The 26,526-nt window shown below is 35.5% G+C and overlaps 1 protein-coding gene across 1 annotated transcript in view; it reads left to right on the forward strand.

Moving 5' to 3' along the window:
• The window catches only part of DNAH8 (dynein axonemal heavy chain 8), a 302,537-nt gene that overhangs the window by 8,605 nt on the left and 267,406 nt on the right, over positions 1–26,526 (forward strand). Inside the window, exons 3-10 of the mRNA XM_045843254.1 lie at positions 835–986; positions 1,678–1,867; positions 2,347–2,510; positions 9,840–10,016; positions 12,265–12,378; positions 18,583–18,690; positions 20,453–20,554; positions 25,491–25,637. Of these exons, the coding sequence (XP_045699210.1) occupies positions 835–986; positions 1,678–1,867; positions 2,347–2,510; positions 9,840–10,016; positions 12,265–12,378; positions 18,583–18,690; positions 20,453–20,554; positions 25,491–25,637 (1,154 nt within the window). The remainder of the gene's footprint in view (positions 1–834; positions 987–1,677; positions 1,868–2,346; positions 2,511–9,839; positions 10,017–12,264; positions 12,379–18,582; positions 18,691–20,452; positions 20,555–25,490; positions 25,638–26,526) is intronic.

A 26,526-nucleotide genomic window follows, 5' to 3' on the forward strand; every position in this document is an offset into this window, starting at 1 on the left:
GACCGAGGATTGAACCTATAACCGTGGCATATTGGGATGATGCTTTAACCAAGTGAGGTACCTGGCCAGGGCTTCAAGATTTACATTCTTTTAGAGAGTCTAATATGATTTTTAGGTACCCACCACTGCAGGACTCTGAGACTGGTGTCCTCCAGAATCACAGGTTGGGAGGAATCCCCCAAACCCAAAGGAAAGAAGACAAGGCATATAAAACATTTTTGTGGTTTTGTGATGGGGAATTAAAGATTGTATATGTCATATTTTAAATTGGCTATTGATATAAATAGAAAAGCTTTGATTTTGCATATTAATATCATAACCAGCCATTTAACAAAATTATGATATTAATAGTTTTTTAAGTTAAAGATTTATAATTAAATTATTAGTTTTCATTGAAATTAGTTCAAGGAAAGAATTTAATATAAATATAAGAAATTGGGTGCTATGAATATATTTAATAAACAGCTGAGTTGTCTCAGGGGAGTCATTGAGGCTTTCCGGAGACATGGCATTTCAGCCAAGATCTGAAAGATAAGTTGGAATTAGGTAGGCAAAATATTGGGGGTTAGATAGAAGGACAGTTTGTGTGAAGGCCCTGTCTGAGGCCTGGCTAAAAGGAACAGATGTTCAGAGCTCAGGGAAAGGAACCACAGGAGGCTACACTTAAAGAATCCAATATTGACATCTTTTTGTAGACAAAAAATTTATTCCACAATCATATCAAAACTTCTTACAATAAAGTGAAGCAAGTAGTGACACTGTAAGTTGAAGAGTAATTTATCACAATTGATCGATTCTGTGATCATGTGCTAAATTCTTGGCTTTTGTTTTCAGAATGTGGTCGGACTATTGCTGGAGTGACCAAAGGGGCAAAAATGATGAGATTGTATATAGACAATGCAGCCCCGGATAAACTAAAAGGACTGTGTATATTTTTTGTTCGCTGTCAAAATGATACTGTAATAAATACTAAAAATATTCATGAGGTATGTTTACCTTTTTTAAAAGAGATAAGCATTTTTCTAGCTTTATTGAGGTATAGTAGATTGTATAAGTTTAAGATGTATGAGTTGATTTAATGCACTTACATACTGAGAAATGATTACCACTATAACATTACCAATACCTATTTACTATTTCTTTTTTTGTGTGTGTGATGATATTTAAGATCTATTCTCCTAGCAGCTTTCAAATATATAATACGGACTTGTTAACTATAATTACCATGCTGTACAGTAGATCCCCAAAACTTATTCATCTTAACAAAGTTTGTGCCCTTCGGCCAGTGTTTTTTCCATGCAAAATTCCGGGCAGAGGGCTAGTTTCTTTGCTCCTTTCCTGGACTGACACAGTTACTCTGATTTCCTTTTTGGAGACTGGGCAACTTTCAACTGAGAACTTTATGCGAGAGGATCAGTTTCATTTCACACACATACTCTAGGCTCCAGGACATGCCTCCTTCCTTCTGCAGAAATGAAGCACCAAGCATGTGAATGGTTAAAATCGGGGCAGAATATGTTTGTTGATGTTAGAACTCTAATATTCACAACCACTTAAATTTTTCTAATAGTTTATAAAATGCATTGTCTGTGGTTATTGTAATATAAAATAGGTTATGATTCTAAGTTCTTTAACAGGATCAGCATATAAAGTCATATTTGCATGCTTTTCTTTCAGGAAGTGCTGTTTACTGTTCTGGATGCCTCGAAAGGCCTCCTAATAGGGATTAGGAATATGCTGGCAAAGATATTTCTACCAGCTATTCTTGCAACAAATAATTGGGGTGCTTTAAACCAGTCTAAACAAGGGGAATCTGAAAAACATATTTTCACTGAAACCATCAACAGATATCTTTCATTTTTAGATGGTAAGTATAAAATTTCATGTTTACTAAAAATGAGAAAATTGACTATGTGTTATTAAAAATAAACATTAGAGAAAAAAATTCCATTTTAAAAGAAGATATTAAAGTTATTACAGACCTATAGATAAGATATCAGATCATTAGCACCTCTCTTTTCGGGGATCTTTGCAGGAGTAAATAAGTTCTCATTTTTGCTTTTCATTATAGCAGAAGGATTGTCTTCCTACATTATTTGTGAAAATTTTCACCATATTTAAACATATACATTATTATAAATTCTTAAATATATAATTATATTATTTCATATTGTTGAAGCACAATTTTATTAACAAACTATCAAGTCACAATCTAATTGTTAATTAGAATTATATAATATTTTTATAAAGTATTAGGTCTCTTACATTTTAGTAATCACAGCTTGAAACCACACAATGACATTTCTACATTGACATTAAACACCTCAACATTTTTTTTCCTTTTAGGTGCTAGAATAAGTATTGAGGGAACAGTGAAGTTAAAGAAGATAGACAACATTGATTTTTCCAAACTGCATGCTTTTGAAGAAGTGACAGTTGCAGCTAGCAATTCGGAAACTGTTCGTCAGCTAGAGGACGTGCTGATGATATGGTACAAACAGATTGAACAGGTGAGCTAACTCAAGTAATTTCATCAGGTATGAGTCGTAGTCACATCTGTGCTATAGTCACTATAATTTATCCCTAAAAGTAAAGCGAAGAGGAGTCTTCCAGATTCTGTTGTGAAACCCAGCCTATTCTTGACTCCAGTACAAAATTCACTGTTCTCTGTGGACCACTTAATATCAATTTTAATATATTTTTCACATTAAGGAGGAAACTATAACAACATGGGTTAAGAACGAAATAGTGAAGAATCAGGAGTATATTGTTTATACTCTTCAGAAGGGGGAGAGGAAAAGAACACAATGAAGAAACTGCAGCTACCGGTCTCTAAATAAATAATTAGAGACTAGGCACTAAATAAATATTCTTGATTTGATCCATGGAATTGTCTGTTGACAAAGAGCTCCAACTAAGCTTATTTATGTCAGTACTGCTCTGGCCACATACATTCTCTGGCAGTAACAAAAGCAATGTTATGAATGGGGTATATGTCAACATTCTGAGAGATGCCAACTTATATCAGTATTATAAACACTATTAAAAATCATGTAATTGCTCTAAAAAATCATGTAATTGCCCTGAAAGGACTCTAGGAGCCAGCTTACAGATCTCTGGTTCATGAGCATGGGACAGTCGGCCTAGAAAAGAAAGTGTTCAGTTAAGTGGGGAGAAAAATCTTGACCAAGCAAGAGTTAGAGAAAAGCATTTCTAGTATTACTTCTCGAAGAACTATGCTGCAAGGAGGGAGGAGTGGTTGGAGTAGAAAAATTGAAGGACTTTGGGAACTCCACCAAGGCCTGGAGTACTGGCCACAGAATTTGCTTCCAGGTGTTACCAGGTAATTGATGTGCATGACTGTGCACCAGAGAACTCCCGCAGCTACTATGCCACAGGAGGAAGGGAGAGTTGTAAACCATTGTGGAATTCAAGCCCGCTCCTACACAATGGCCAAGGATACCCTCTCCAATTAATATGATCAATCAATATAGATTTTCATTCACAAAAATGAGCATGGAAAAGAAAATGTTTGACATAAGAGATTTAGCAACTTGAAACAAGCAAATCAACTTGGGCGATTGCAGCAAATGATACACAATTAAGCAGAATCAATGTAGAAAATGGGAGAGATCTTTAAAAATATTACATCAGAAATAAACCTTGATCTCTTGTCATACACAGAATAAATTCAGGATGTACCGTAGACAGATCTGAAAGGTAAAACTCAAAAAAGAGAACATAAAACAACATGAATCTCAAAAACATGTTGTGTGAGAGAAGCCATCCTAAAGAAAAGTCATGTGAAGGCCCTGGCCAGGTTGCTCAGTTAGTTGGAGTGTTGTCCTGTCCACCAAAAGGTTGCGTGTACAGGACAACACTGGTTCAATTCCTGGTTGGGGTGTGTACAGGAGGCGACCAGTTGATGTTTCTCTTGCATTGATATTTCTCTCTTTCTCTCTCTACAATCAATTAAAAAAATCTTCAGTAAGGATTAAAAAAATAAAAATATAGTAATATTTTATAGTAATTTTACAATAAAAATATAGTAATATTTTATAGTAATTTTACTATAAAAATATAGTAATATGAAAAGCCAAACAAAAATTGTAAAAGAAGTAGAACATAACATAAAACTACAGTAATATATTAAACAAGATAAAAAACCCAGAAGGCATGAAAGAAAAAAATGATAGATTTGGCTACATAAAAAAAGAAAAATTAGTAACTTCCATATGACAAAAACCACCATAAACAAAGGTAAAAGATAAATGACCTTCTGAGAACATATTATCAGAAGGTAAAACAAAGAGTTTGTATATATAATATATAAAGAACTTCTGTAAGTCATTAAGAAATGATCAGAGAAGAATAGACCAAGGATATGAACAATGTCATTTAAGGAAAGTACATGGAGAAGTTTGACCTGGGGAAAAAAGGGGGCGTAGGAGTGACATAGTGTTTTCAACTATTTGATGGGATTTAATGTGAAATTAAACTTGTACTATATGGTCTTAGAAGGAAGAAGTGAGACCAGCGAGAGTGCTGTTTATAAGGAGAGAGATGGAAATGGAATGTGCTGAATCCTTGGGAGTATTCAATTTGAGGCTGGATTACCATCTATGAATAATGTAACAGGAATTAAACATCAAAAGGGTTGTTTGATTTAAAATTTAAAGTTAATTTCAAGGTCCATTTCCATTTTTAAATTCAGTTATTCAAATTACATAGACTTTCAGCTATTTAAAAAGTTTAAATTATGTCTAGTATCCTCTATTTAGGGAGGTGGAGAAGCTTGTAATAAGATTAGGAAAGAATTCCATAAACCATGTTTAAAATTAAAAGCTTTTTATGAATTAAAAATAGAACCTTCATAGGTTTGAAAAATCAACAATGTATTTTTACCTCATTTGTATTCTTAAAAATACAATGACAATTTAAGTTATGAAAAGTTATAAACATTGAAAAGTACAGAAAATGATAAAACACTGCTGTAACTGAGATTAAACAGATACCTTTTGCTTCAGATCTTCTCTTCTGAAGCCTCCAGCCCTGCCTTCTCCCTCCCTCTGTATCACTGCCATCCTCCTGTGACTGACTTCTCCTGTTCGTGTGAAAGTTTTACACTTGTACTGCATTTAAAAATTTGTAAGCTTTATATTACAGATATAAATAAATTATATATGTATATGTACTATGTATTTGTGTTTAAAATCTTTATTTTTAATAGAAGGTACACTACAATTAAGGATCATTTTACAGTTTCATTGTTCATTTAACATTTTCTTTCATTCATATTAGCATAAGTAAATTTAATTAATTGACTTATATTTCTCTATGAAGAAGTCAATTTATTATATAGATGTTCAGACATCTAGGAGACATTTAAATTATGTCTAGTATCCTCTGTTTAAGGAGGTAAGGAAGTTTAATCATCTATTCCTCCAGAAAGATAGTTGTTTCTACTTTTTTTCCTATTGCAAACAATAAAAATATGTATTTAATGAATATCTTTGTTCAGGTCTCCTTTGTACTAGTTCAAGAGTTTCCCAGGGGAACTGCTGAGAGCAGTAGAGAATAGCAAAGCCCTCCGAACACTGGTTATGTTAACTATAAAATATAAAATACTAACTATAATTTTTTTACACAAACATCTGAGAGTTCCCATTTCTTCAGATCTTTCCTTACATTTGGGATTGTCAGATTTTTATTCATAGCCAGTATATTGGATGTGCAGTGGTACCCTGATTTATTTTGCATTACCTTGAATACATTTGAGGTTGAGCATGTTTAGTGGCTATTTATGTTCCTCTTTGTTGAATTGCCTCTTCATATTCTTTACCTAGTTATCTTTCAGATTGCTTGGTGATATCTTACTGAATTAAATAATATTTTCTGGATATTAATCCTTCCTTGGTCCTCCTTGTATTCTTCGTTTTCATTTCGTATCATAAGCCCATTTCTGTTCAAGTGTTATGAAGATATTCTCCTACATTATTTATTTTAAATGGTAAATAGACAAGAATAAATACAATGAAATAAACAAATTATTGAAAAATTACACCTGTATAACCTTTGCACAAGTTAAGAAATAGAAGATTGCCAGCACCAACAATCCCCTTGCATTCCTCTTCCCAATTTCAATTCCCTTTTCTTTCCCCAGCAGTAACCACTTTCTTAGTAATTATGATATTAGTTTCATGGTTTTCTTTATAGTTTTACCCCATCTTCAATATTTTTTAATACTTTATTTATTTATTTTCAGAGAGGGGGAAGGAGAAAGAGAAGGAGAGAAACATCCATGTGTGGTTGCCCCTCACACGCCCTCCACTGGGGACCTGGCCCACAACCCAGGCACATGCCCTGACTGGGAATCGAACTGGTGACCCTCTGGTTCACAGACCAGTGCTCAATCCACTGAGCCACACCAGCCAGGGCCCATCTTCAGTATTTTTTTTTAATTTATTTTTATTTTGATGAATTCTCATTTGTTTATCCCTTCCTTTATGTCTCTTGAAATTTCCTCAATAAACTAAAAATGGAACAGCCTTTTGACCCAGCAATTCCACTGTTGGGATTACACCCTATGGATCCTGAAATACCAATTCAAAAGAACCTATGCACCCCAATGTTCATAGCAGCACAATTTACAATAGCCAAGTGTTAGAAGCAGTCTAAGTGCCCATCAGTAAATGAGTGGATCAAAAAACCGGTACATTTACATGATGGAATACTACGTAGTAGAAAGAAAAGGATTCCCCACCCTTCCAGACAGCATGGGTGGATCTGGAGAGCATTATGCTAAGTGAAATAAGCCAGGCCGTGAAAGACAAGCACCATATATCACCTATTAGTGGAACCTAATCACAACAAACAAGCAAGCAAAATATAACCAGAGACATTAAAATAAAGAACAAACTGCCAGTAATCAGTGGGGAGAGGAGAGGAGGGTTATGGGAGAAAGAAGGGGAAGGGTCATCAAGGAACATGTATAGAGGACCCATGGACAAAGCCAAAGGGGGGTAGGCTTGAGGGCAGGAGGAGCAGGGGAGAGAGGTGGGGCAGGGGGGAATGGAGACAACTATACTTGAGCAATAATAAAAAATTATTTTTAGAAAGAGGGCAAGAGAGGGAGAAAGTAAGGGAGGGCAACATTGATGTGGGAGAGTAGCATTGATAATACTGATTGGCTGCTTCACACTGCCTCTCACATGCCTTCAACTGGGGACCTGGCTGACACTGCGTGAATGTTCCCTGACCAGGAATCGAACTGGCCACATTTCTGATTGAAAATGATGCCCAACTGACTAGGCTACTCTAGTCAGGGCATCTTTGATATTTTTTTAAAAAGTTTTACCATTTTGTTTTTAACATTTAGGTATTTAAACCACCTGGAATTATTTTTATGTGCAGGCATAATATGAGGTGGCAATCTAATTTTTTCTTTTTCCATATAGTCAGTCATTTTTTCCCATTTGAACTGCTTATTTAATAGCCCATTCTTTCCTAACAAATTTGTAATACTACCTCTGTAACATACTAAGTTTTGGAACCCAGAACTTTTCTATCCTACTGGTGTACTTAATTGTTTTTTGTACTTATGCTGCTTTTATAAGTCACCATTTGGTATGGCAAGTCCCTTTCTGTATTTTTCTTCAAAATTGCATTGATTATGTTGGTTTAATTGTTCAAATTAATTTTAAGACTAGTTTGTCAAGTATCATCAAAATTCCTTTTGAGGTTTTGATTAAAAATTCATTGAATACTTGAGGTCTGTCTGGAAAAAGTCCAGCCATTGTTAATATAACAAGAATGGCTTGTGCAACATTGATTTAACCTGGGAGTCAAGGAGAGTGGACTGGAAAGTGCATGTATAAACAATGACAATTTCACTGTACTAGTCAGTGGGGGCAGTAGATGCAGAGTGAGCGTGTGTACTGTGTGGCCATCACTTTCAAAATGACTGAGTACAGCAATGAATTTACCAAATTTTGCATTAAGCTTGAACATTCCACTGTGGAAACTATTTGGATGATTCAAAAGGCTTTTGGAGATGAAACAATGAGTGCAACATAAATACAAGTGTGACACAAATGCTTCAAAGATGGTCAAGAGTCTGCTGAAAGTGATTCACATTCTGGAAAGCCTGCAACAAACATAAAACCTGAGAATGCTGAATGTGTATGGGCTGCAATCAACAAAGGTTGGCAACTGAGGTGACTCAGCCCCCCTGCAGCCCAGATTTGGCATCCTGCGACTTCTGGCTTTTCCCAAAACTAAAATCACCTTTGAAGGGGAAGAGATTTCAGACTATTGGTGAGATTCAAAAAAAATAAAATGAGGCAGCTGATGATGATTCCAACAAAAGATTTTGCAGAGCATTTTGAACAGTGAAAGAGATGCTGGGAGAACTTGTGAGGTCCCAAGCTGCCTACTTCGAAGGGGACTGAAGTGTCATTGTCCTATGTACAATGTTTCTTGTGTCTTGTATCTTCTTCAATAAATGTCTCTATTTTTCATATTACATGGGTGTATACTTTCTGGGCAGGCTTTGAACACCTTAATTTAGAGAACAGTGCCATCTTTATATTGAATTTTTCCATTGATGAACATGGTATATCTCTCCATTTATTTAGGTCTTTTTTGTGTTGGAAGTAAGTTTTCTAATTTTCCCTAAAAAGATCTTGCATATCTTTCGTTAATCTCTCAATATCTTATCATTGTTATTATTTGTTATAGCAAATGCTATAGATTTATATTTTTAGTTACATGGCTGTAAAAAAAATGCTACTGAAATTTATATATATATATAAAACTTTTTATATATCCAGCAACCTCACTTTTATTAATTGTAAAAGTTTGTCTTTAGATATTCTTGAATGTTTAGAATGTGGTCAACCACATCAGCTCTGATTTTTGTTTTTAAAGATGATTTTATCATCTTTGTGTTTTTCATTTGCAATTTTTATCAGAATTCTTTTGTTTACTTACCTTGTTTTGGGATCTCTGTCACCAGGTTGAATGGAAGTTGGTGGTAATAGTGTAAAAGTTGTCTTGTTCTTGGTTTTAAACTGATATTGTCTAAAATTTCACCTTTAAGTATGTTTGCTATAGATTTTTGGTAGCTAGGTACTATTGGGTTGGCCAGAAAGTCTATTTAGTTTATTTCTGTAAAATAAAAGGCACATTTTTCATTTTCACTAATAACTTTATTGATTTGGATTTTTGAGTATGTTGGCTATCTCCTGCATGTTATAATGTTCATTATTCTCAATTAGTGTGTTGATTTGATGATTTATATCAACTTCAAGTGGTCTACCAGACCATGGAACATTGTCCAGTGAGAAATGTCCAGAAGGAAAGTTTGCAAACCACTTTTGACATGTTTGCTCAGTCATAGCACCTTCTCCGTACACTGCACAAACCTTTTATGTGTTTCACGCACTTTTAACTTTCTTGAAATAATGAAGCATAATATGCCAAAAATGTTATGTAGTTCTTTTCCTTTCTTCAATATTAACATTTCTACACAAAATTAACAATTTTGATGCTGATATGACAGCTGTCACAATACAGTTTAACAACATTGTTTCAAATGCAGTTAAAAACAACTAAGTACTACTAGAGCCATCGTACAGAAAAATCTAAAAGAATTTTTAGGCCAACCCAATATTTATCATGTTAAAGAAGTTCTGATCTATTCTTAGTTTGCTAACAATTTTTAACACTGTTAAGTGTTGAATGTCATTTACACTTTTAGCTTCCTTAGAAAAGATGAAAATAATTAGTTTTTACCAAAAAAACAACAATTCTATATTCTGTAAATTTTTTGATTGTAGGTACTCATTGAGAGTGAGCAGATGAGAAAAGAAGCTGATGACTCAGGTCCACTAACTGAATTGGAGCACTGGAAACGCATGTCAGCCAAATTCAATTATATCATTGAACAGATTAAAGGGTCAAGTTGTAAGGCTGTCATAAATGTGCTTAATGTTGCACATTCCAAACTGTTAAAGGTAAAGACCTTGTATTTTAAAGCTTGGTATACTTCAGAACAACCAACTGGAAAATTACCCATTGAACTGCTTCTTTGCATCATATGTGGAAATCGCATGTTCAGAAGTATTAAACTTTGAGTAAGGCTTTCTCATATACTACAGTTACTTTCAGAAGAAGAAAAGAAAGTATAGAAATGAAGATTTAGTCTTCAATATTTTGCACACTGGTTTTGACACTACTACTGTGGGATGATTGCCATTCATTTTTAAATTGTTTTTGAAATTGTAAATCAACAGAGGCTCATTGAGGAAAGAACTACTTAGAAATTCAAAAGCAAAAATGCCCTCTTGTCATACATCTCATTCCCAGTATTTTACCTTTTTTTCTAGAGGTCATCTTTATTAACAGTTTCATTTGATTCTTTCCAGGTCCTTTCCTTACTTTTCCTTAAAAAAGTATATATTTATAATAAAATATAAAAAAAATTATCTTTGTAACAAATAATGAATGATTTTTTTTTGTAAAAGATTTAGCAAGTATGAATGAAAGAAATGGCTCCTTAAAATTAGATTTATCAGGGTAACATTACAAAAGTTTCAAGTATTCAATTTTATAATACATCATCTGTATATTGCATTGTGTACTCACCACCCAAAGTCTAGTCTCCTTCCATACCCATATATTTGACCCCTTTATCTAGTTCATCCTCCCCACCTCTTTGCCTTCTGATAACCACCCTACTGTTGTGTATGTCTGAGTTAAAACATATATCTCTTAATCAAACATCATCCCAAATCATAACTCCTGTTCCTGAATGGTAAGTATATAGAGACAATCAGTTTTCTATTTGTTGGTTTTATTAATCTTCTGTGATATTTTTGTATGACTATACTGCATACATATGAAATTATATAGTTTTGTAATATGTAATAGTTTCTATTACGTAGTTTCTATTTTTTATAACATAGTGTCATATTAGATTATTCTTCAACACCCTTTTCCCCAATAGCTATGGTAGAGAGTTATGTCTGTCATCAAGCTATGTAGTTTTCCAGAATGTTAATGTACCAAGTTTTATCTAGTAATTTTCCTGTTTAAAGACAAACAGGAAAGACAGTTTTCTTTCTTTTTTCCCCCCAACAGTCTTGGAATATAATTTACATACTATTTATTTATCCAGTTTAAAGTGTACAGTTTAGTGGTTTTTATAAGTGGAGTCATTTTTACTGGCTTCTTTCACTTCCTCTGGTCCCAAGGTTTACCCACGTTGTAGCATGCATCAGCACATCTTTCCTTTTCACAGCTGAATAATATTCTGTTGCAGATGATAATCATATTTTGTTTATCAGTTTAGGGATGTTTGGATTATTTCCACTTATTGACTATTGTGAAGAATGCTGCTATGAACATTGTTGTACAAATTTTTGCATGGAGATAAGGGGTAGGAGCAGAATTTCTGGGTCACATGCTAACTCTGTTTAATTTTTTGAGGAAAATTGTTTCTTTTCTATGTATTCACAAACACTGCTGCAGTTAAAACTTGTATATGCATACTTGAGAGTATTTCCTGAGGGTGTATACTCCACAACTTTTTAAATACTATCAGTTGAGTTTTTTTCTTCCAATCTGACATGTGAAAAATGGCTTGTTGTATTTGCCTTTTCTTTATTAATATTGAAGTGAAGTGAAGTTGGTCATTTTTTAGAGTTTGTTGGCTATTTACATTTCTTCTCTAGTGAATAGTTTGTTTATATCTTCCCCCCATTAAAAAAATTCAGAAATTATTTGGTATTGATTATAGGAGTTATTTATTACTGTTGCTATTAATCAGTTGTTATATATGTTGAATGAGGCAATACACCATAATCCCTTAGCATCTCTCCACATTCTTGCTGGGTATGAAAGTTCACCTTGCTGATAAGCAATATTTTCCTGAAATGGTGTTCTGTTTCATAACTTGACCCATACTTGAATTCCCAGAATAATGTAAATAGCTAACCTAGAAAATTCACTCCAAGTAGCAGCAAATCCAGTTTAAACCCGTGGGCCGGATGTTAATTGCAAATGGAATGAATCTTCAGTTTTAAGTGTTTATAACTTTAATCTTAATTACTACACTAAAAAGATATATCAATCACCTATAAGTAGCTACTATTTTAGTATATATCAGTATATACGATTAGGGAAGACAGCTTGAATTTCTTGATTAAACTTTAGCATACTCATATTTGGATGTATTACAGAATTCTTATATTTTTTTCTTAGAATTGGCGTGATTTGGATGCAAGAATCACAGATACAGCAAATGAATCAAAAGATAATGTCAGATATTTGTACACTCTAGAAAAAGTATGTCAACCTCTTTATAACTATGATCTAGTAAGTACACTTTTACAAGTATAGTTTAAAAAATTAATGCATTTAAAAATAACTTCCTATGTGTGTGTGGGGATAACATATTGCAGAAAAGTTACTTAAAAGCTGTATTTCCCTATTACATATCTATAATGAAGTAACTATATTTATTATTTTAACCCACATTTAAATATATAGTATTATCATAAGTGTGGCCTTATTTGTGAATTAAATAAGATAAATATATTCATTTTCCATCATTTCTGTTCTTTAGAAGCAAATCAGGAAGGCCAGTGCACACTCAGGAGAAGGGGATTATAGAAGAGTGTGAATATCACGAGGATGGACATGACTGGGGCCATCTTAGAGGCTACCCGCCAGATTAGAGATTAGAAAATCAAAACTCATGAAAATACAGTGACTTTACCAGCGTCACTCAGTGAATCAGTGATGCAGGACAGGACCCCTCATCTAGTTACTAAGCTACCATAGTATTTCCTTTATAGGAGAGTTCCTTTAAAGGACATATTAACACTATCATTTGCTTTTATTTTTCTAAAGTTTATATTTTTGATTCATAAGCTATCTGGCATTTCATAATGTTTTCTGTGAAATACAAAAAGTAAAAAAGTCGTCTTATATTTTTAGATAGAGGAGGGAAATCAAGGAAACTAGTGTTTGTTGAGAACTTAGGGCACTTGTAGTTTTAAAGATGTCTACAATCTTGAGAACCCTGGCCCTTTGTTATATGCATTGTAGCCATTTCCATATATTTTCATTCTATATTCACAACAATCCTCATTTCAAAGATCAGAAAAATGAACTTGTGCTTTTCTACAAGTATCAGTGATGGGACTGAATTTGAATCCAGCACTCTTTGGCATTATAGGTTGTATTTTCTCCCAGTTCACTATGCTGCCTCTTCAAGGTATTCTCTAAATTTAAATGTTCTCAAAATAATAGTGTTTATATTAGTGTCTAATACACATGTTCAGCATTCTCCATTCTAATTTTTGAAGAGCTAGTCAAATCCTCCACATACATGGCACCATTGGCTATATGGCATGGTTGACCTGCCATTTTGGGGGTAGGTTAAGTGCTAGTTTTATACTAGAAGCAGGGAAAGGGGAAGAGTCTATGTTCCACATCACTTAGATTTGGAGAAGAGGGATGTGTAGGGGTGGTTCATACCCATCCCTAGAGGGTATTTGTAGCCAAGAAATTTAATGTGGGTGGAGAGGGAAGGGTGGGTTGAGAGTCCTGGGCAAGTGCAATTCTTACTGTCATATGGGAACCCATCATCCATCAGGAAGCCCCATGAAAGAGGAAAGGAAGACTTCTCAGAAGCAGTCTTCTAACTGGTTATGTAAAGAGATGATGGATTTTAATTTATTTATAATTTGTTGTTTATAAAGAAGAGTTATGATTTCCTTAAATGTCACTCTCTATTCACTTCTACCTCTAGTACCATCAACTGGACTTCTGTTGGGAACCTCTTTAAAACCTGTTTTACATAAGAACATCTTAGATGCTTCTTTGTATGCAACCATGAGTAAAAAAACCCAGGTTATATGGTGACAGAGAAATATGGCTGTTGCTTGGCTCACTATAGCTCAATGACTCAATTCCTACCTTTGTAACATGTGCAATTAAAATTTGTCTAAGAAAATTAGAATTATCATGTCACAAGCATTTGGGGTTACACCCAAGAGTTGAAGAAGCAAATATAAAATGCACATATGTAACACCTACTGTAGGACGACTACTTACAAGTGGCTCTTGATGTAAAAAATAATGTTAATAGTTGTCAAATCTGGTGATGGGGCTTGATGATCATTAGACTATTATCTTCACTTTTCTATATAGTTAAAGCTTTTCATTATAAAAGGTAAACTTGGAAAAAAGATACAATACTATTTATTGTTATCAAGACCTCTAAATTTTAAGGTGTACTAATTTCAACTTCTTGGTTCAACAGACTTGCTTAAATTCACATAATTTTCAAATCTTAGTTCTGGTGTTCTTTTCATCCTAGTAATTTGTAAAAAAAAACTTTGTTCAATTGTTCTAGCTATGGATGTACATTATTATTATTATTATTACTATTATTTTATTGTTATTGAGCTCTTATCATTTTCTGATATAGGAATGTTTCATACATTTTCTTTTGAACTTAGAGAGGTACTAATAGTATTGAGTCATGTAATTGCTTCCCCTTCAAACACCCACTGTTTTTGTACTTTCACAACTTCTTTTTTAATATATTTTATTGATTATGCTATTGCAGTTGTCTGATTCCCCCCTTCACTCCCCTCCACCCCCTCTCCCACCCACATTCCCCCATTTAGTTCATGTCCATGTGTCATAAGTTCTTTAGCTTCTACATTTCCCATACTATTCTTACCCTCCCCCATCTATTTTCAACCTACAATCTGTGATACTTATTCTCTGTACCTTCTCCCCCTCTCTCCTCCTCCCACTCCCCTGTTGCTAACTCTCCATGTGATCTCCATTTCTGTGGTTCTGTTCCTGCTCTAGTTGTTTGCTTAGTTTCTTTTGGTTTTGTTTTAGGTGTGGTTGTTAATGATTGTGAGTTTGCTGTCCTTTTACTATACAAGTTTTTTTTATCTTCTTTTTCTTAGATAAGTTCCTTTAACATTTCCTATAACGAGGGCTTGGTGATGATGAACTCCTTTAACTTGACCTTATCTGAGAAGCACTGTATCTGCCCTTCCATTCTCAATGAAAGCTTTGCTGGATAGAGCAATCTTGGATGTAGGTCCTTGCCTTTCATGACTTGGAATACTTCTTTCCAGCCCCTTCTTGCCTGTAAGGTCTCTTTTGAGAAATCAACTGACAGTCTGATGGGAACTTCTCTGTAGGTTACTGTTTCCTTATCTCTTGCTGCTTCTAGGAGTCTCTCCTTCATTTTTACCTTGGCTAATGTCATTATGATGTGCCTTGGTGTGTTCCTTCTTGAGTCCAACTTCTTTGGCACTGTCTGAGCTTCCTGGAAGTCTATTTCCTTTGCCAGAATGAGGAAGTTCTTTATTATTTGTTCAAATAACTTTTTCACTTGTTGCTCTTTCTCTTCTCCTTCTGGTACCCGTATAATTCAGATGTTAGAATGTTTAAAGATGTCCTGGAGGTTCCCAAGCCTCTCCTCATTTTTTTTTAATTCTTATTTGTTCATTCTTTTCTGTTTGGTTGTGTCTTTCTTCCTTCTGGTCCACTCCATTGATGTGAGACCCAGCTTTCTTTCCATCACAACTGGTTCCCTGTGTATTTTTCTTGATTTCACTTGTTGTAGCCTGCATTTGTTCATCTAATTTGTGACCAAAATCAACCAATTCTGTGAGCTTCCTGATCACCAGTGTTTTGAACTGTGCATCTGATAGATTGGTTATCTTTCGGTTGCTTAAAAGGATGGGTTCTCGTGCTTTCATTTGGTCTTCTGTTTGAGCCATCTCTCTCTCTCTCTCTCTTTTTTTTTTTTGGTCTTGTTGCACCTGTTATGAATGAGGGTTGGAGCCTTAGGTGTTCACCAGGGCGGGGCAACCAAGTCTCTGGGTTGTGACGTTGTATGTGGGGGTGGGGTCGAGAGGGAACAATGGTGCTTACTTTGTTCCCCGTGGGACCTCAGTCCCTTCTGCTGCTTCCCCCGAGCAAACTGATCCCCTCTGGTGCTAATTCCCATGTGTGTGGGCTTGTGCACACTGTGGGACCCTCCAAGGACCTCTCTTGTGAGGCTGGGTGTCTCTCTGTGCACCTCAACTCCCAGAGGTGTCCTCAATCAGTGTCTTGAGGCTCTATTTCCCAGCGCTGGAATCCTGGGTTGCGCACAGTGCCTTGCTTGACAATTGCCACCTCCTGGGTCTGCCAGTTGCCACCCCTTGGTCGGGGTCTGCCAGCTGCCACCTGCATGCTCAGGGTCCACCTGCTGCCGTCTTGCATGCCCTGGATGCCTCATGTGCCCCCAGATGCCTTACACGCCGGTCCCAATGCTCTCTGCTCTCCACACCGCAACCGGTGGTGCCGCGACCTGTGTCGGGCTGCCCAACTCTGCCCCTCCTACTGGTCTGGATGAACGGGTCAGTTCAACTTCTTGGTTGTCTGACTTCTATTCAGATCAATTTTCTGTCAGCTCTGGTTGTTATTCTGTTTCTAAATTGTTGTTGTTCCTATCTTGGCACAGGTGGGTGCACCCACCTATGCCTCCATCTTGGGTGGAAGTCTCCACAACTTCTTTTTATCTCATTTTTTTCATTTGTATAAGAAGCAACCAGCAATTTCTGTTTAGTTTATCACTGTCATTTAAGCAGGAAAAGTGCAGAGGACTCATGCTTCCATTTCTTGTTGATAAATTTTATGAATTTTATGTTTAATGTTTTATTTTTTCATCCTGGTATTGTACTTAAGGCATATCTTCTTTTATATATCTTACATATAAAGTGTGTCTCAATACTGTGTATAAGTAGGTAAGAACCGTGCACTCAAGGAGCTACTATTATAAATGATGTTTAACATTCAGATGAAGGGCATTTTACTGATGGATCCATTTGATGCTATCCTTAAGCCTTCCCCATTGGAGCTAGGGGTACTTTGTAGACTTGCCTTATTGAGGTTGGCGAGGGCTCCTTCTAGGCACATTTTTTAGATTAGAGTCTTTTTTTATCTACAGATAACACATATAATATGAATTCCGACATAATAAGGTTAACTATAAAATAACGTTAATTTTCATAAACCACATACAATTGATTTAATCATGTCATAGTACACCTCATACCTAGGATATGTAGTACATGAATTAGTAGTTCTTTTTGGTTTTATTTATTCCATCACCATTTTTAAAATCTTTTATATATTTTATATTCTAACAATTGAAAGCATGCTCCTTGAGGTCAGTCATGCCACTGACCTTCTCTGTTCTTTCACCATGGTGAAAGCAAGTCTCAAAGATCTCAGTCATGAAACTGTGGTTATTTTACAGCCTTGAGATCTTGAGCAAGGTACTTCCCTACCTCTCTGTTTTCTTATGTACAGAATGGGAATAATAATATACTGTATTTTGTTTTATAGATTCTAAAATTTTTTTAACATTTTAACATCTCTCAGAGCACATCTTACAGTCAGTCCAGTTTTATGAATCATTGTAGATGTGACTTGACACCCTCTTAGATTATTAGTTCTCTCCTTGAGCGGTAGCATTTACTTTGTTTTTGTTTTTTTTTTGTATGACTGGTGTGAATCAGACTGCAGTGAATCAGTACCAGCTTGTGGTACAAATTCCCAGGGGAATTTATTTTCGCTCCTTCTGCAAGGAGTAGGATTGGGACATAGAAGTTTTGTTCCTCTCTTCTTCCCCAGGGCTCCTCTATTTCATGCTTACCTTTACAGAGGTGGTGTAGCCATTTGGTGGCTTGGTTTTATGTGGGTGTGAGATGACCTATTTTGGGCATCTTACCCCCCTTTCCAGGATCATGTAAAGTAATGGTACAGCCTTGCAGCAATGTCTTAGGGGTGATGTAATCAAATCTACTTTAAATGGTCATTGTTGGCATATATTAAGATACTAGGTGAAGCTCTTTGCCTGGTGCCTGGCTCATAGTAAGCATTCAGTAGACATTAGTGATTGTTTGATCTATGTTTGCACTTGTCCTGCTCTTCTCTGTGCTGTTCTGCTTGTTTCACTTGTTTGTGTACATCACTTCCACTCTGCCGTGACCTCCTCCAGAATAAGTTTCTTGTGTTTGGATTTCACCCAGTATTCTCAGAACCTAGTGGCACTTAGTACAAGTGCTGAAAGGTGAGTTGAACTGAACACATAGAATGAGTTCTAGTCTAATCTCTACTTTCACCTATATTTCTGATCTAAGTCACTTTACCCCTCAAGACATCAGTTTCCTCATCTTTAAAAAGAGCAATTTGAACTATTAATCCTTAAAATCGCTTTATCTGTAAAATTTTATTTTTAAATAAGCAACAATAATACCAAATTCTCTTTACCCAGTTTCTCCTGTTTACATCTTGAATTCCCTTGACATATTTATGAAAACTGATGTTCTTTTCCTTTTCCAGGATCCAGTCTAGGATACCACATTGCATTTAGTAAAATTTGACTTTAAGATTAAAATTATGTATGTTTAGAGTTTTGAATGATATAGGATATTGGCTATTAAACCTGTAGCTATATAATGGAATTGACTTAACATATTTCAATTTTAGGTTTCCATGGCACATGGAATACAAAATTTAATTAATGCCATCAGAATGATACACAGTGTTTCAAGGTATTATAATACCTCAGAGAGAATGACCTCATTGTTTATCAAGGTAAGTTTTCAAGGGAAGGAGTCATACATATAACTCTGAAAAAGGTAACACTGTTATTTCTGTCCTACATTAAGATTTCTAGTTTCATATTATTGTTAACATTTTTCAATATTATGAATCAACAAGCATTAAGTCTAAAATCTAAGTAGTGTCAGTTTCTTTGTTCACCTCTCTTCTATTGTGGATTTATTAGTTCTTTTGCTGAAAAAAATTCTCAAGTGGTCCTTTCAGAGAGGGTCTGTGTGTGGTAAACCTCCTGAATTCATATATGTTTGAAGATAGCTTCATTTTGTACTACTGCTCAGATATTAGTTTGACTGGAATTCTAAGTTCAATGTAATTTTCTCCTGGAACTTTGAAGATATTGTCTACTGTACAGTATTGTTGATGAGAAACTTGATGCTAATCTGACTGCTTTTCCTTTGTAGGAAACCTGTTCTATTCTCCCAAGAAGCTTTTAGGATTTTTTCTTTATCCTTGAACTTCTAAAATTTCAGTGATAGTTTCTTTTTACATTTATTTTGTTTTATAGTTGCTGGGCTGTTTCAATCCAAAGACTTTTGTCTCCTTCATTACTGGGAAATTAGCTTTTTTGCTTTTGATTATTCATTTGGTTTATTCTCACCCCTTGAATATAACATCCATTTCTCTTAACTATTTTTGGGGTCTACCTTTGTCCTTTGACCCTTCAGCTCACTCATGTGTTCTTCACTTATGTCCCAATTGCTGGTCAGTCCATTAAGAGATAAAAGTTTGTCAATAAAAATTTCAATTTCCATATTCTCTAGTTGTTCTCATGATGTAAAATCTTCTCATAGCTTTCTCATGAATTAATTTGGTTAATAAAAGATATTTTAAAAGATTTTTTATATTTCTTTTCTGTATTTCCTGTCTGTTGAGTTTAATGCCTGTGTTACCATCTTTGTTTTCTTCAGTTGCTTAGGATTCTGGGTTGTCTGGCCATCTTTGTAGTTGAGATTCCTCATTTACTTTTGTGCTGTTTCTTGTAGGGGAGGGGTGTGACTTACGTTGGGAGGGGAATGTGAATAGCATCTGTCTGACATGTCCTCCTTGTGTGCAATAGCTACCTGGGGCACAGCCACACCTCTCTAAGACTGTGGTTCACACTTAGGAGTTTGTCCTTTCAGCATGTCACTTTGCCTGCTATGCAAGTGCTCCAAATTCAGTGTGAATGGTTTCACTTGCAGCTTCCCTCACATCATCTCCCATCTTGAAATCTTCCCATAATTGTTTTACCTTTACAATAACCTCTGCAAGTGGGTTATTGTTTTCCTGGTCCCCTTATTTTTTTTTCTATTGATTTGACCTCATGCTTGACATATTTTAGAAATTTTCCAAAATTTCTGTGTGTTAGCCTGCCATCTTGGTCTAACCTTCAGATCATTTAAATAGCTATCTTGATTTTTTCACTATTTTGGAGGATGTGAGAGGTGGTTGATTTGATATTTGATTTGCATGTTGAAGGACAGCAAAGAATCACACTTAGAGGAGAAATAGATAAGTGGAAAATACAGTTGATTTTTAAATTTATGGCCCCAATTACATTGACATACATGTTGTAGGTAAACATGACTTTGGGTTATTTTTACTTTGACAAGAATGTGTATTTGTTTATGTTTTATATACTGTGATTAATTCATTCCATAAGTTTACTATTTATCATTTTTATGCTTGCAATTTTAAGAAATTGAAAAATTTTATTTCTCTCTTTATGTTTTTTGGGGACTAATATTTATTCTAGGTAACAAATCAAATGGTGACAGCTTCTAAAGCCTATATTACTGATGGAGGAATTAACCATGTCTGGGATCAGGAAACACCACTCGTACTAAAGAAAATTCAGGTTTGTTTAAGTATTTTTCTTTTCATAAAGTAAAGCTTTCAATATCTGGCCCAATTTTGTTTATTTTATTCATGCATAGAGCATGTTAATTTTGATAAGACATTGAACAGGGTAGCATGGGAATATGAAAATTAAAATTATCTACTTATGTTTATGTTTAGTGGTTCTTTTAGGGTATATTTTAATCCCTATCTTCTCTATGGCTGCCTTTATCAAACACCTCTTGTGTGCCATTTCATATACTCTGGTCCCACGTCTCATTCCAACCCCTGTTCATTTTATTTTCTTGCCTTTTTGCATTGACCAGGACTGCCCTACATCCTTAAATAGATATGGGGGCAGTTGGCATCTGATTTTGGTAGAATGTTTCTAGCATTTCCCCATTTAACCTGATGCTTTTGTATGTTTTTAATACATTGTTGATTACATTAATGTAATTTTATTTCTAGTTTTAGTACTAGGAGATTTTTCTTAAAGTTATGAATGAGTTTTGAAGAAAAATTTCTGCACATATTTTTTGAGATGCTTATAAAATTTTTCTCCTCAATCTGTTAATGTAGTGGATGAAATGTTTGGGGTTTCTAAAATGAAACAATCTAATATCCATAGGATAAACTCAATTTGGTCTTAGTATAATAACCTCTTTTTAAACACTCAAATTCAGTTTGCTACAGTTCTGTTTAGGATTTTTCAGAGCAATATTAATGAAGGAGATAGATTATAATTTTCCTTCCTTTAGACTGCCCTTAAGAAATGAGTAGGGGTTGAGGAGGGGAAGAAAGTATTCCCCTTTTCTATTCTGTGGGAAAGTTTGGAGAAAATTAAAGTGATCTGTTTTACAAAAGTCTGAAAGAAATGACTACTCCAGGAAGGTCCTGTCTAGAAATGGTTACTAGCTGTCTTGTGCTAGTTCCTGGGCTTTGTAGAGCCAAGGCACAAGGCTGGGACTGGGAGGTAGAGCCAGCAAGGATGCCCACTGCCCTCTACCAAGGATGTAAACTGCTGTGCTCTGACCACTGGAACTCTGGAGGACAGAAGGAGTTGTCAGAGGAAACAAAGAATGAAGAATTATAGTTAGAATAGTTTCTCTTGCTGAAAATACCTGATTCCAAACAGTGGAAAAACCAGGATCATTATGTGGTTCTTGGAGTTGGCCATGTATGATACATAGCTACACAGAGATAGACCAAAGCAGCTCATAAGGCAGTGGTTTGAAAACATCACCAGAAGCACTTGGTGAACCAATAAAGGAAGGAGATAGTGACTGCTACACTTGTATTTAAAAAGCTTATGAAATGTACCCAGTGGATAGCGAGAGACCACCACTGTGTCCCTGCACAGTTGTTCTCCATGGAGGGTAAAGGTTGTTGGTCAGTGCTCACAGCCAGCCCTTGCAGCTTACTGGCCTGGGTATGTTCCTCCCATTGATCTGCTGATAGCAAATAAGGCTTGGCTACAAGAGAAGGGTATACACAGCCCATACACAGGGTGCACCTCGAGTACCTAGGTTGGGTGATAGGGGAGGCTGTGACACTGGACCCTTCAGGACACCTACTACATTGGGCCATGCTACCAAGACAGGGAGTGAAAGTAGCTCTACCTAATACATACAAACAAACATAGGGAGGCTGCCAAAAATGAGGTGACAAAGAAACATGGCCCAAATGAAAGAACAGATGAAAATTCCAGAAAAACAACTAAATAAAATGGAGATAAGAAATCTATCAGATGCAGAGTTCAAAACACCGATTATAAGGATGTTCAAAGAACTCAAGAAGTGAGGACTTCAAGACCATAAAAAAGATTTAGTCAGAAGTGAAGGATACATTAATTGAAATAAAGAACAATTTACAGGGAAACAACAGTAGTGTGGATGAAGCAGAGAACTAAATCAATGATTTGGGACATAGGAAGCAAAAAAACAAAACAAAACAAAAAAACAGTCAGAGCAGTAGGAAGAAAAAAGTATCCAAAAAACTGAGGATAGAGTAAGGAGCCTATGGGACTTCAAGCATTCCAACATTCACATCATAGGGCTGCCAGAAGGAGAAGAGAAAGAGCAAGAAATTGGAAATCTATCTGAAAAAATAGTGAAAGAAAACTTCCCTAATTTGGTGAAGGAAATAGGCATGCAAGTTCAGGAAGCACAGAGAGTCCCAAACAAGATGTATGCAAAGAAGCCCTCACAAGGCAAATCAGTCTTAAGAGGCCAAAGGTTAAAGATAAAGAGAGACTCTTAAAAGCAAGAGAAAAAAAGTTAGCTCCTATAAGGTTGCCAAATGGGAGAGGGGAGGGAGAGAATGGGTGAAGAGGTGAGGGGATTAAGAATGACAAATAGGTAGTTATAGAATAGCCCTGGGGATGTAAGGTACAGTATTGGAAATCGAGTAGCCAAATAACTTGTATGCATGACCCATGGACATGAACAATGGTGGAGGATTGCCTGAGGGAGTAGGGGGCTCTGGGTAGAGGGGGAAAGGGGGGAAATATCAGGACAACTGTAATAGCGTAATCAATAAGATATAATTATAAAAATAAAAATGGAAAGAGAAAACAAAAAAGGACCAGACAGAAATGAAGAATACAAAAACTGAAATGAAGAATATATTACAGGGAATCAGCAGTATCGGATCAGATGAAGCGGAAGACTGAATCAGTGATATGCAAGATAAAGAGACAGAAAACACCCAATCAGAACAGAAAAAAAAAGAATCCCCCCAAAAGAGGATACTATAAGGAGCCTCTTGGACAACTTCGGTGGTACTAAAAACCATGACATGGGGGTACTGGAAGGAGCAAAAGAGAAAGGAATTGAAAACCTATATGCAAAAATAATGATAGAGCCCTGGCTGGTGTGGCTTAGTTGGTTAGAGTGTTGTCCTGTAACTGAAGGGTTGTGGATTAAATTCCCAGTCAGAGCACATACCTAGGTTGCAGGTTTGGTCTCAGATCCAGATGGGTATGATCCCTGGTCTGGGCATGTGCGATCTCCAATCCAGGTGTGTACAAGAGGCAACCAGTCCATGTTTCTCTCTCCTTTTCTCCTTCTTTTTTCTCTCTCTCTCTCTCTTAAAAAAAAAAAAGGTAATGAATAAAATGGTCTCCGGTGAGAAAAAAAATTAGATGATGGAAAACTTCTCTAACTTGGTGGGGGAAATAGACATACAAATTCAGGAAGTACAGAGAATCCCAAACAAAATGAAGGGCCACCAAGAAACACCATAATTAAAATGCCAGAAGTTAAAGACAAAGAGAGAATCTTAAAAGCACCAGGAGAAAAGCAGTTAGTTACCTGCAAGAGTGCTCCTATAAAACTGTCAGCTGATTTCTCAACAGAGACTTTGCAGGCTAGAAAGAATTGGCATGAAATACTCAAAGTGATAAAAAGTGAAGACATACAACTAAGATTACCCAGTAAAACTATTATTTAGAAGGACAGATAAAGAGATATATAGATGAGAAAAAGATAAAGGAGCTTATTTTCTTTAAGAAGAAGAAAAAAGATAAAAATATGAACAATAAAATGGCAATAAATACATATTTATCAACAATTATTTTAAGTGCAGATAGATTAAATATTTAATGAAAAGACATGGTGACTGAATGGAGAACAAAACAAGATTCTTACATATGCTTTCCATAACAGACTCTCTTCCGATGGAAAGACACACAGGGAATGTAAGTGAATGAGGTGGAAAAATATTCATTAAAAATGGAAACAAACAAACAAACAAACAAGAAAACTGTGGTAGCAGTACTTACACTGGACAAAATAGACTTTAGAAGAAAGACTATAAGAGAGATGAAGAAGAACTCATCAATTCTACTTCTGATTATTTATCCAAAGAAACCCAAAACACTGAATTAAAAAAAACACATAAATCCATATGTTAGTTTCAACATTATTTACTATAACCAAGATATGGAAGCAACCTGAGTCTCCATCAAGAGATGAATGGATAAAAAAGTGGTGCATATATATAAGGAAATATGACTTAGCCATAAAAAAAAGATAAAATATTTCCCTCTGCAACGACATGGGTGGACCTAGAGAGTATTGTGTTAATTAATCCCTGGAACCATGAATGTGTCATGTTTAAATGACAAGGGGGAGTTAAGGTTGCAAATGAAATTAAGGTGTTAATCACCGACCTTGAGATGGCGAGATTATCCTGGATTATCTACATAAACTATATCACTTAGCATAAGGTTCATCTTTGTTATAATCACAAGAATTCTTTTTATGAGGAAAAGTCAAAACCAGAAAAATGGCGTTATGAAAAAGATTTAACTGTCCATGGGTGGCTTTGAAAAAGTTTAACATTTTTGAATTTATTATTATTATGACATGACAGTAATTCCCTGCTGGGCCTAGTAAACATATCTTTTTTTTAAAAAAAAATTTCTACTAGGTTCCCTAGCCTGGTTGAACTGGTCAGTGGTGGGGCTCTAGTCAAATATTAACATTTCAGCAATGCACTCATCAAAGACTTTACGATCTCTTTGTGGAGAAATGATGTTTGAATGAGAAATTATAATAATGTTTATATACCTGTACATAAGGAATGCTTATTAAAAGTCAGATGCCAACTAAATAAATGGATAGTTGCTAGTAGATTGATAGAACTGCTGATTTCTAGCCCCTTGGGAGTTCTAATCAGCCAGGAAAACATAAAATAGTATATGTCATACTTTGATAAGGATAAGAGTGGAGGGAAAATAGTGACAATGAAGAAGATGAAAATACAATGTAAATTTAAAAATATCCCTTTCACAAGTTTTTCAGTATGTAGTCAGAGAACTTGAATTTTTAATATTAACAGCAACAGGCCTCATTGAAAGGCTGATGTGATTATCAGCTCTGTGTGAGTTTTGAAGTTTTGACTCCTGAACAAATGTCTCACTATACTTTCTCCCCCTTTTAATTTTTCCACAGGATTGCATTTTTCTGTTTAAGGAATATCAGGCATCTTTCCACAAAACAAGGAAACAGATTTTAGAATCTTCAGGGGAAAAATCTTTTGAGGTTTCAGAAATGTATATATTTGGAAACTTCGAGGCTTTCTGCAAAAGGCTGGAGAAGGTAAGCATTGTGCATCACAGCATCTGCTCCAAGCCACACTTTTCTGGTTATTTAATACTTTATGTAGCAGTATTGGGAATTATTGTTCCAGATCTCTTGTCTCACTATTGATATGACTCATTCACTATTACTCACTATATTTTATTATAACTTATTTTTAATTCCTGATTACTATCTTCTGCCAGATACAGAAAAACTATTGCAAACTTTCACTTTTCTCCTTCAATTCTACCTGCACCTGTGAAGCTTGGCTTAAAAGCCTCTGCTCTTATTAGGCTGAGGAAAAGTGTGAGATGAAATAACAGCAATATCTGGCAGAACCCCGTATTGATGTCATATCTGGATATATGTGCCTTTCTCTCTCTAGGCCATTGTTAGTGTGTTATACATAGTGCGTGGGTGATGTACCCACACACTATGTAAAGCTTTAAAATCTTCTGCACCTTTAATTCATTTACTAATACTGGCTGCAAAGGAGTGGTATTTTTTTTTCAGGGTGTATAGGACAGTCCATACTGGTGGCTTCTTGGAGTCATCCTTTGAAAAGCTTACAAAGATATCATTTCAGTACCACCTTCACCACCACTCCCACTACCACCTTGCTAACTCCTTAGGTCCTGGTAGTATTTAGCTTTCTGTTTATCATTTGTTGGAAGTTGCTGAGGGAATTATCTATAGGTTGAGGTGCATTTCCTGGTCATGTCCAGAAGCCTGTTTTTCATGTATAATCCCCTGACACAACCAGGATAAGAAAGTATGGGTGATAAAGAGAACCAAGTTACTCTGTGGGGACTTTCATACATAAGGGGTCTTTTTAGAGGTTTCCAGCCATGTAATATGAACAATAGAGGCATTTATTGAAGAAGGTACAAGATACAAAAACATTGTA

The sequence above is a fragment of the Phyllostomus hastatus genome, unplaced genomic scaffold (genome assembly GCF_019186645.2).
Source record: "Phyllostomus hastatus isolate PE091 unplaced genomic scaffold, TTU_PhHast_1.1 phas_contig_40, whole genome shotgun sequence".
Classification (NCBI taxonomy): Eukaryota; Metazoa; Chordata; class Mammalia; order Chiroptera; family Phyllostomidae; genus Phyllostomus; species Phyllostomus hastatus.